Genomic DNA, 11,952 nt, shown 5'->3' on the forward strand with positions numbered 1-11,952 from the left:
GGCAGGAGTCACAGCCAATTCCCCAGACTGTCAGGCCAGACAGGGGACGCAGGGGCAAGTGCTGCAGGTGTTCTCGGTAGTAGGATTCATAAAGTATGGTGACCTGTGATCCACTGTCCAGCAATGCCTCACACAATCGTCCTTCTACACGAACAGGTACTATAGCTTGGGGGCCTATCAGCCCACGTGGGTAGCCTCTGTTTGTGGTTTTTTCTGGGGAGCCTTGGAATTTCAGGGTCTTGGGTTGCTCCTTCCCCAAGCCCTGTTGGTGTTTCCCTGAAGCCTCCTAATGGTCTGCTGCAATCTCTGAGATACCCTTGCATGATCTGTCTTGTTTTGACAGTCGAAGGCATAGTGACCATCTCTTCCACAGTTATAACAGAAACCTTCACGCTGGCTATCACCCCTTCTGCTACTCTCCTCTCTTGAGGATGGCACAGTATGTCCCTGAGCTTTCATCATGGCCACTTCTCGGGTCAAATCTCTCAGTGCTGCTGCCACTGATGGGGCATCCTCCATCTCTCCAAGCACTGTGGTGGTGTGACTCCCTGCCATCTTCGGCTGCAACACTGCATCCGCTTGCAACAATCGGTCCTCCTCCTCACGTATCTCTCGAATGAGCTTGTGGAATGGGGGTGGGTTTTGGGCCCGCTCCCTCAGCTGCAGTTTCCACAACATCAACCCATCTTGTCGGGTGCCCCGGAGGATTTGGTCCAACCTAGCGAAATCAATGCGCTTGGTGGGGATGCCCTCCTTCCGCACTACCTGCTGTAGCAAATCCTCTAGTCTCCTGATGAAATCAGACAATCGTTCGTGGGGCTCCTGATAGGTATGGCGGAAACGATAATACAGGTCTTCACTGCTATCAGTAGCACCATAGACACTCTCAAGAGCGGTTAAATAGTCTTGCACTGTGGCAGCTGGTTGTGAGTCTTTCAGGGTTCGGATAATTCGCATGGCAGGTCCCCTCAGACTCTCAAGCACCCGTTTCCGCTTCTCAGCATCAGAGCATTCCCACTCTTGGACAAGTGGCACCGTAAAATCCCTCCATGTTTCATAATCATCCTCCCCTGAGGGTACAGGTGACACCCCCGAGAATGAACGTAACCGCTTGTATGGAGCATTTTCATGCACCGGCTTCAATGCATCTTTGAGAGCATTTCCCAGCTCTTTGGCCCATCCCACCAGGCTGGGTGCTGCAGGTGTTGGAGCCCCTCCTAATGCTAAAATTAATTCTTCTCTTGTCCGCTTCTCATCTACCATCAGAGCTTGCAATTTCTGTGCTAAAGAATCCACCTCAAGTGACTCAGGCACACTAGGAGGGGACTGCTCTGCGCCGAGAATTGTCCAGGGGATACCTTCTACTTTCACCTCTTTGGGCACTTTGTCAAGATCTGCTTCCTTGGAGTGAGTACATAGTGCTACCATGCCCTTCACTTTGCGGTTGTAAATACGGGTGTGGACCTTTACCCTCCCCAGTATTTCAGCTGCATCTAAGCTCTCCTCAATCTCATTTGGTTCCATCTCTTCTGGGAACCCCGCCACCAGCACAGCTTTGGTTACTGGGATTCGTGCCCCTCGGCACAGGTCTTCTAATAATCCTCTCTCCATTTTTTTTTTTTTTACTGAGATGAAAGTCACTCAGGAGTTTCTTTTCTCTGTGAAGAAAAAGCCCAGGGTGCGCAACTTAGGGGTGTGAGTATGTGTGTGTGTGTGCTGCAAATCCCCGTACGGGCCACCAAGTGTAACTTTAGCGCCCTCGTGGCCAAGATGGAGTCTGCTCTGCAGGCAGCTCTGGCCAAGAGACAGCGCGCGCAGGAATGCAGCAGGAGAAATCCCTTCCACCCCAGGGGCACCTGTTCCAAACCCCCAGAGTGAACACACCCACCCACAGGAAAAGCACAGTCTATATAACAAAGGGAGATATTTATTTACAGAGGGCTGGGAGGAGAAAAACAACAAGGGGAAATATAGGGGGAGCAGAAAAACAGGGCTGCATTCAAACCAAGGCCCCACGGACCCAGCGGTAGCACAGTCTGACAGTGTCTGTACACCGTGTTCAGGAGCCCTGAGCAAAGTTCCAGTCCGGTGGTGAGTCTTGGGTGCTCCTGGTCGTCTTCAGCGCCAGTGAACTCTCCCCAGCAAACCCCTCCGGTGCCTCTTCTGCCGCTCTCTGCAAAGCCCCACAGAGCGGCCACCTCCCCACTTAACTATCTAACAGCCTCCCTCCTTATTCCCAGTGCGGAGTCACAAGCCCCAGTACTCACAGCCCCAGGCAGCTCCGGGCAACCGTGATACTGGGTCCAGCTCTGGCCTGTCCTTCTCGGGCGATTCCCCCCGGCACAGGACTTCTCCTGGCTCCTGTCCTGGGCTGTCCCCGATCAGGCTTGTCCTCCTCAGGCCTCCAGCAGGTTCTCTCTGCTTCCTTCCCCAGGGCCAGCCATGCTGCTTCTCCTCTCTCTCCCTCCAGCTCCAGCCCTGCCCCCTGGAGTTTCCCTCCTTTTTTCTTACTCTCCCCCTCCCCCTTTGGGAAAAAGATTTAAAGGGGCCATGCTCTCTAGACCCCAAAGGGGTTACATATATGATGAAGTAAGATTCTCAGGAATCATCATCATATCTGACAGGTGTGTCTGGACGGAGGCCTGAGGCTGGGCACTTTAAGGGAACTGCGTGGTTTGGACTTCTAAGTGACCGGTGAGGTACTGTAGAAGCTGTTTTGTGCTGGTTGGTAAATCTAAGTATTGGAATAACCACCAGCATTTGGGGTTTGTCTGCCCCGTTTGGTTTGCAGTTCACCCTGATTGAGTGACCTCAGCTGGCTCCCACGGGCAGCACCGTCACAGTGGCGTAGTCGGGCTTGGATCCACAGAACCAGGTCAATTAAGCTTTGGGTCAGAACCCCGCGCTATCCAAATTGGAATTTTGGTATTGAGAGTTTGGTTGGTTAAGGAGCAGTTGCAATGGATGAGCAAAGAGCATATAAGGGTCTTGACAAAAAAGCCCTGGAAGATTTGTGTTCAGAAAAGGGGATAAGCTTTAGAAAGAAAGCTACAAATCAAGAAATGAGAGATCTGTTAACGGCCAGTGATCAGGAGGCAGGAGCACAGCCCTTACCTGATGCTACAGAAAATGCAGAAACAATTAGAATAAATAAGGCAGCAAATAAACTGCAACTGGAGCATGAACAGAAACTAGCAGATCTTCGATTGCTGGAAAGGCAAAAAATAGCTGAATTCGAAAGAGAAGCTGCTGAAAGAGAGAAAGAAGCTGCTAAAAGAAAGAAGGAGGCTGATGAGAGAGAAGAAAAAGCTCGTAAGGGGCGTCTGGAATTACTGGCTGCTGAAGAGAAAGCTCGCCAGAGGCAACAGGAGCTGGAACAGGAGACCCAGAAGATGCAACAAGAAACTGCCAGGCTTCGGCTCCAAGTCAAAAAAGCAATGGAAGAACAGCAGAAAAGTCATCACCCCTGGTATACTTTACCCACCACCGGAGAAAAGCTGGGAAGGATATGTCCCATCTACAACGATACTGAGGATATAGAGGAGTTTTTGTCTACCTTGGGCCTTTAGACGCCTCTGCAATCTGTACTGGATCTACGATGATCAGCAAATGCCTGTCCTGCTGACCAGACTGACTGGAAAAGCCAGGAGGTATTTAACGAAGCAGATTGGGGAACAAAGCCTTGGATTATGGGCGGTTTAAAGATTCTGTGTTAAGGCGGTTCAGTTACTCCTGAATTCTTACAGAGTTAAGTTTAGAAAGTTTAAGATGTCTAATGATTGTACTTTTTGTGGAATGTGCTCATAAGCTGATGGGTTTTGTTAAAAAATGGGTTATGGGAGCAAAGGCACATGGGAGTTTTAGCTGCTGGATTTAATAACTTTGGAACAGTTCTTAGACATTGTGCCTGACCAGGTGAGAGCAGCTGTGTGTGATAGGGACCCTGAGTCAGTCCTACGGGGCGGCAGAGATTGCGGATGCCCATACCCAAAACAGGGCTCAAGAAGGGTGTAAACCCTGGGGAAAACTAATCACCATTCTCCTCCGCAGTTCCAAGAGGAGGGAAGGATTTAAAGGTAAACCGGGCTGACTCTTATAAGGTTGCTCACAGGGGCCCAGAGGGTGGGAACTCTCACCCCAAGAATAAACCGGTTAAATGCTATCACTGTGGTATGCTTGGCCACATAAGACCAGATTGCCCGACCCTAAAGAGCAGCCCAAAGACAGCAACCCCAAAGCCACAGTAAATGCCAACTCCATTACCCTGAGCTCCCAGGCTGAACCAAGTCCCAACAGCTCCACCTTAACTCCAGGTGCAAGCAGAGCAGTGGCTAATGCCAACCCCATCGTCTCCAGTGGCCTGGGGGGAGGGGATAAGCTCACCAGTTATGTCAGGACTGAGGCTTGGCAAGGGAGTGAGAGGTTTATTAAGGAGGCAAAGGTCAATGGTGTTGAATGCATGGGATGGCGAGACACTGGCTCGGATGTAACTATAGTCAAGGGACATCTGGTGAAGCCAGAGGACATGTTGCCAGGGGAGTACGTGACGATAGTGGCCCTATCTGAGTACTCCGTGGACCTGCCAATGGCTAGAATCCACCTGGAGTGGGATGGCTTTAAAGGGATGTGAAGGCTGCTGTCCGGATTTGATTCCGGCTGATGTTTTGGTAGGAAATAACATACTGGGGGTGCCTGGCCAAGTTAATGTGGTGACCAGATCACAGAGAAACTGTGGGTCTGTGGCAGATACCCTGACTGACTGCAGTGAGGGGGATGGCGAACAGACAGAGAGTGTCTCTCAAGATGGATCAGGCGAGGGTTTGCCTGAAATATCAGAGATGGTTCTGAATTTAAACGAAACCCAGGGTAAATTCATTGTGGCTCAGCAGAGTGATGTGTCATTAGAGAAAGCCAGGAATGATGCTCAGAGTCAGATCCCAGTTAGTAAAGAGAGAGGCAGGTTTTTTATGCAGGATGGGCTGTTGTATAGGGAACCTCCTAGGGGAAGGAAGAATTCCCAAGCAGCAGTTCGCAAGCAGCTTGTGGTACCTGAGAGTTACCGCAATGATGTGTTGAAGTTGGCTCATGATGGTCCTTTTGCAGGACATCTGGGTGTAGGCAAACGTGTAACAGACTAGAGCAAACTTTCTACTGGCCCCACCTCTTTGGGTCGGTGAGAGATTACTGCAGGAGCTGTGAACTGTGCCAGAAGCGTAAGGGGTTAAGGGGCCTAGCAAGGTGCCCTCCAGCCTCTGCCCGTTATTGGGGAGGCTTTTGCCAGAGTGGCTGTGGATATTGTGGGGCCATTCCCCAAACCTTCCAGAAATGGGAAGAAATACATTCTGGTGTTGGTAGATTTTGCTACCAGATATCCTGAGGCTGTAGCCTTGGCTAATATTGAGGCAGAGACAGTGGCAGTGGCTTTGTTCTCTATTTTTAGCAGAGTGGGTTTTCCTAAGGAAATATTGTCTGACCGTGGGTCTAACTTCATGTCTGTGGTTTTCAGGCAGTTGTGGGAGTTATGTGGGTAAAGCACCTGAAAGCTGCTCCCTACCACCCCAGACTAATGGCTTAGTGGAAAGGTTCAATGGAACCCTAAAGTCTATGCTGAAAATGTACGTTGATAGACGCCAGAATGACTGGGATGTTCTGCTGCCGTATCTATTGTATGTACAGGAGTGTGCCCCAAGAGTCTACAGGGTTTGCTCCCTTTGAGCTGCTCTATGGGAGGCAGGTCCGGGGACCCCTAGATTTGGTCCGTGACTCATGGGAAGGTAATGTGGAGGAGACAGAGCAGCCCGTGGCAGAATATGTGGCTCAGTTCAAGGAGAGTTTGCAAGAGATGATGAAGTTGGTTGAGCAGAATCTGAAAGAGAGCCAGGATACTCAGAAAGCCTGGTATGACAGAGATGCTCAGGAGAGAGCGTTTGAAATAGGGGACATGGTGTTGGTGCTAGATCCTGTCCGGAGGAACAAAATGAAGGATGTTTGGACCGGACCCATGGAGGTAGTGGAGAGGATTAATGAGGTTACCTATGATGTGAGGAAACCCCATGGCCGGGGAAGTGTGCAGACAGTGCATGTGAACAGAATGAAGGCCTACCATGCAAGGGAGGTAAATGTGAACATGATCTGTTGTGCTGAGGAAGAGGCAGTGTCTGTCCCTTTGATTGACATGGTTGCTGAAAGCCAAGAAGAGACGCCTCTTGAGAGCATTGAGATGGGGGAGGGTTTATCCCCCCCTCAAAGAAAGGAGCTGCTAATGTTATTAAAACACCACAAGCGAACCTTCTCCAACAGGCCAGGGCTCACTGATAGGATGACACACTCCATTCAGACGGTGGGTCCCCGCCCAGCTCCCAGCAGAGCTTACAGGGCCAAGGGAGAGATGCAAAGGCAGATCCAGGAAGAGGTGAAAAGCATGCTGACAATGGGGGTAATTACCCAATCCATGAGCCCTGGGCCTCTCCCATTGTGATGGTGCCAAAAAGGATAAAACCATGAGATTTTGTGTGGATTACCGGAAGCTAAATGCAATCACTCAGCCTGACCCTTACCCCCCACCCAGAAGCGAGGATCTGTTCGCTACGCGTGGAGGGGCCAACGTTATACTCACCCTGGATCTGACTAGGGGGTACTGGCAAATTCCCTAGATGATGATGCACAAGAAAATCCGCTTTCATAGTGGAATCTGGCCTGTATGAGTTCAAAGTGTTGCCCTTTGGGATGCGTAATTCAGGGGCTACTTTCATGAGACTTATAAACGAGGTCCTACGGGGATTAGAGTCTTTTGCCAGGGCCTATATAGACGACCTGGCCATATTCAGCAGTTCGTGGCAAGATCACCTTAACCACATAGGGGTTGTGCTGCACCGGCTCAGAGAGGCCAATCTAACTGTTAAGGTGTCTAAATGCAGAATGGGAGCTGCTGAGGTGACCTACCTGGGGCACAGGGTGGGCAATGGGCGACTGCGCCCTGAGCCTTTGAAGGTGGAGGCCATTAAGAACTGGCCTGTCCCTAGAACTAAGAAACAGGTCCAATCGTTCATTGGTCTGGCCAACTATTACAGGAGGTTTGTTCAGGCTTCAGTGACGTTGTAGCTCCCATCACAGACCTGACGAAAAAGGAAAAACCAGACCGGGTGCAGTGGACGGAGGCCTGTGAGCAGGGATTTCAAAGCATAAAAAGTGCTTTGGCCAAAGAGCCTGTTTTAGTCAGCCCAGATTTCAAAAAGCCTTTTTTGCTGTGTACAGACACTTCCAATATTGGGCTGGGGGCAGTGCTAATGCAAGAGGGGGCGGGGGGTAAGAGACATCCCGTGGCGTACTTAAGTAAAAAGTTGTCCCCCACTGAGCAAAATTACGCTCCCATTGAGAAGGAATGTTATGCCATTGTCTGGGCTGTCAAGCAGCTTAAGCCCTATTTGTACAACCAAAAATTCACTGTGTGGAGTGACCATGCCCCTTTGGTCTGGCTGCACAAGGCCAAAGGTACCAACTCCAGGTTGCTGCGCTGGAGTTTAGCCCTTCAAGAGTATGAAATGGATCTAATCCACATAAGAGGGAAGGAAAATATTGTAGCTGATGCATTGTCCCGGATGGGGACTCATTAGGATGCAGTCAGTGATGTTTGTGTCATCCCTTCCTGCATCAATTTTGCGTTGGGGGTGTGACGTTATGACTGTGATATAATATCTCATTGAAAGGGGAAAGGGCCAGAAAGAGTTAATTAACTCATAGACTGACCTGACCCATGGGTGAACCTTGAGGACTGGTTAGGAAGATCTGTAAATGACTAGAGCTTTGAAATGCAAGTCTGCATTGTTAGAGGTAGAAGGGGAGATGTTTGCTCAGGTCTTGTGATGGCAGCAAACAAGTCTTGTCTATTGCTATAGTTTTAATTCAAAGATCAAAAAAGGAATATTAACATTTATGATGATACTTGAGTGAAATAGTATGATTGTCTCTGTGTCTCTTTGAAGGTTGTGCTAACCTGTATCTGAACTGTTTAATGGATAAATTACCCTGTGCTAATTGCCAGGATGTTTGGAAGGAGAGTTAAGCTTATTGTTTTCTCAGGCCGAAAGGCTGCTGGAAATGTATAAGAAGCCTGGGACACGATCCTTCTTCATCTCAGATCTGCTTCGGGTTTCAAGAGGGGGAGACCTTAAGCCATAAGGATTGAGATCCCCAGTCATTGACTGGAGCCACCCTGAATATGGAACTTGGACTATAACCTATGGACTATTTCTAAAAGGACTTTTGGCAACTACAAGCTCATCTCTGCTGTGTTTCTGAACCTCAAGAATTGAATTCAAGTCTGTCTGTAGATTAATCTTTTAACCAACACTCTCTCTTTTCTTTTTAATAAATTTTAGCTTAGTTAATAAGAATTGGCTATAGCGTGTATTTTGGGTAAGATCTAAGTTATAATTGGACCTGGGTATGTGGCTGATCCTTTGGGATTGGAAGAACCTTTTCTTTTATATGATGAAGTAAGATTCTTAGGAATCATCATCATATCTGACAGGTGTGTCTGGACGGAGGCCTGAGGCTGGGCACTTTAAGGAAACTGCGTGGTTTGGACTTCTAAGTGACCAGTGAGGTGCTGTAGAAGCTGTTTTGTGCTGGTTGGTAAATCTAAGTATTGGAATAACCACCAGCTTCTGGGGTTTGTCTGCCCCGTTTGGTTTGCAGTTCACCCTGATTGAGTGACCTCAGCTGGCTCCCATGGGCAGCACCGTCACACCCAAATCCTGGCCCCCTAGGCGACTGCCTAGGTCGACTAAATGGAAGCGCCAGCCCTGCTCCAGGCCCAGAGGCCTCATGGCAGCTGGCTGCCACATCTTCACAACTTAAATCAGGAGCAGACAGGAAATAAATTCAAAGCCCTGACAGCAGGGGAGAGGGCATTCAAACTTTTTAACAGTTTGGACCCAATTTCAGAGACGTCTCCCCTCCCATTAGCCCGCCTCTGGCCACTCCAGCAATGCGTGATAAGCACAAGGAATATCCGCTGCCTGTTTGGTATCTCTGTGCTGCCTGTGAATGCAATTGTTCATCTGGAAACAAGGGAGCCCCGCTGCACCAGCAGAGGGCTGAAGCTAACAGATTTTGCGGGATATTCAGTATTTGGGTTGATGCTGGCTGCCTGTCCCACTGGACCTCAAAGGCAGGCAGAGTTCCATAGACACGGTGTCCCACCAGATACCCTGGGAGCTTAGGATCCAGGGCACCAACGCTTCCAATGTCACCTGCACAGGAGCTGTTTAAAATTCCACGCGCTTCACACAGACCTCGACTCACTGACCAGAGCATCATGGTCACAGCTCTAGATGGAAGTCAAGTGCTGGATACCATCTTCCCTCTTTTTTCCTATCAGGTAATTGAGAAGTCACATCGCGCAGGACTAGGAATGGAAACCAGAGCTTTAATGTGGTGCTTTTCAGACTGAATGAGTCAAATCTATGGTCTTTGATTATCCTGTCACTAATCACTACACCACACTCCCTTAACTCAGCAGTCCAGACCTCTAATATTCCACTGCTCTTTAGCAAATAGATGTGTAACCCGCTTGTAACAAGTGTGCTCTACTGAGAGAACCAGTTCAGGGTGAATTGCTAAGAAACAGGGCAGCTGCAGCCGCAGCCCCAGCCTGGGGGTCCTGCACTTCTAAGGCACCAAGCCAGCCAGCCAGAGAGGACTTCGGTCTGGCCCCACTGGCCAACCAGACGTCATACAAGCAATTCCCTCAGATACCCAGTTCCCTTGTATCACCACCAGCGCCACTCCTTATAGGGATGACTAATTATGAAAACCAGTGTCCCCAGTTAAAGGTCCTCCCATTCCCAAAGGACCAGCCACAAAACCCAGGTCAATATACAAATCAGATTGTGCCAAAAATCACACTTTTGCCAATCCTTTAAAATCTAAAATCTAAAGGTTTATTCATAAAAAGAAAGAAATAGAGATGAGAGTTAAAATTGGTTAAATGGAATCAAATACATACAACAATGGCAAAGTTCTTGGTCAGTCTTGTAGCAGTGAATGGAATAAACTCCTGGCTCAAATCAACTCTCTGGGGTCCATCCACAGCTGCGCTGGGTCATTCAGTCCTGTGTTCAGAACTTCAGTTTGTAGCAACGTCCCTCCAGAGGTTGTCAGAAGCAGGATTGAAGACAAAATGGAGGGGTGTCCATGGTCCTTTGTATCCTTTGTCATGTGGCAGGAAACCCCCTTGTTCCTACTGTGGAAAATTACAGCAGCAAGATGGAGCTTGGAGTCACATGGGCATGTCACATGCCCACACATGACTCGGTTCCTTACAGGTAGCAGCCATTGAACATTCCCAGGAAGGCTCATTGGATGTGGATTGAGTCTCCCAGGCTCCATTGTCAGTCAAGTACTTGTTGATTGGGCCATTCAACTTGACTAGCCCCTTCTCAATAAGCTGGCCAAATGTTTCACTGGTGCTACTCAGAAGCAAACAGTGAAATACAAGTACAGAGCCAATATTCATAACTTCAAATACAAGAATAATACACACATACCGAAAGCATAAGCATAACCAGCAAATGACAACCTTTTCATAGACACCTCACTTCACCATCTTTGTACAAGATTTGTTGCAACTATATGACAGTGGTTGCAATAATGGTCTATATGGTCATAGTTCAATTAGGTAAGGTCACACCCCTATCTGCTCTCAATGGACTTGCCTGGGAACGTTCCATCTGGAGTCTAGGTCGTGGCTTCTGCTGTGACTAAGCGAAATCAGGCATGGACGTGGGACGTGCCCATGTGACTCCAAACACCATCTCGTTACCTGTCATTTTCCACTCTCTCCACTGAGGGCTTTGTTTGAAACAATGGGGGTTTCCATCCACAAGCTATAAAAAGCCCTGGACACATCTCCATTTGGCCTCTTTCCTGCTCAGACCTCTTGATGATGACCTTATACTAATGGGAGCGTTCTAACCAAAGGACTGAGGACCTTCCAATGATTCAGAAGCAACCAGAGACTTAAAAAGCCAACAGTTTATTCCATCACTGCTACAAGCGTGATCCAAGAACTTTGCAATTCTTGTATGTATTTGATTCTTTCAACCAATTTTAACTGTCACCTTCCTTCCTTTCCAGAAATAAACCTTTATATTTTAGATACTAAAGAATTGGCAACAGCATGATTACTGGGCTCAGATCTGAGTTGTAGATTGACCTGGGTATGTAGCTCATCTCAAACCCCAAACCTTGCTTGTCGTGAACCCATGCGATATTCTTACCAGACTGTGCCAGAGAGAGGGAGCTAGATGACATTGTCATTGCCACTGGTTCCAACTGAATCCCAAACAACACCTGGGATGTGTGACTCAGGGCTTGTCTGCACTTAAAACACTGCTGCAGCACAGCTGTGGTCCTTCCATGTAAACACCCCTATGCCAATGGGATGCCATCTCCAACTGCTAGTAGCTGGCTGATGGAGGAATTCTTTCTTTGACCTAGCACTGTCTCCAGGACGGGGGAAGGACTTCTGTTGGCTCAACTAGGCTGCTTGGGGGTGTGGATTTCACCCTTCAATGATGTAGTTATGCCGACCTAATTTTCTAGTGTAGCCAGGCCTAAGTAAGACACCTCCACTCCCAGCCTGTCTTTTTCCTTCCTGATCTATTTTTATAAGAACATAAGAACAGCTGTACCGGGTTAGACCAAAGGTCCATTGAGCCCAGTATCCTGTCTACCGACAGTGGCCAATGCCAGGTGCCCCAGAGGGAGTGAACCTAAGAGGTAATGATCAAGTGATCTCTCTCCTGCCATCCATCTCCACCCTCTGACAAACAGAGGCTAGGGACACCATTCCTTTCCCATCCTGGCTAATAGCCATTAATGGACTTAGCCTCCATGAATTTATCCAGTTCTTTTTTAAACGCTGTTATAGTCCTATAGTTTCTTTTT

At 48.6% G+C, this 11,952-nt stretch overlaps 1 protein-coding gene across 1 annotated transcript; it reads right to left on the bottom strand.

The window, feature by feature from the left end:
• Positions 1-209: 209 nt before the first annotated feature.
• On the bottom strand, positions 210-1,631 carry LOC120394500 (paraneoplastic antigen Ma1 homolog). The gene has a single exon (XM_039518723.1). It carries the CDS (start codon positions 1,609-1,611, stop codon positions 232-234), a length of 1,380 nt encoding a protein of 459 aa, XP_039374657.1. The 5' UTR covers positions 1,612-1,631; the 3' UTR covers positions 210-231.
• Positions 1,632-11,952: the final 10,321 nt, after the last annotated feature.

This window comes from Mauremys reevesii, unplaced genomic scaffold, assembly GCF_016161935.1.
Source record: "Mauremys reevesii isolate NIE-2019 unplaced genomic scaffold, ASM1616193v1 Contig62, whole genome shotgun sequence".
NCBI lineage: Eukaryota > Metazoa > Chordata > Testudines > Geoemydidae > Mauremys > Mauremys reevesii.

Excerpts from the sequence above, each read along its gene's own strand:
- LOC120394500 (XM_039518723.1), bottom strand. The coding sequence starts at position 1,611 with ATGGAGAGAGGATTATTAGAAGACCTGTGCCGAGGGGCACGAATCCCA.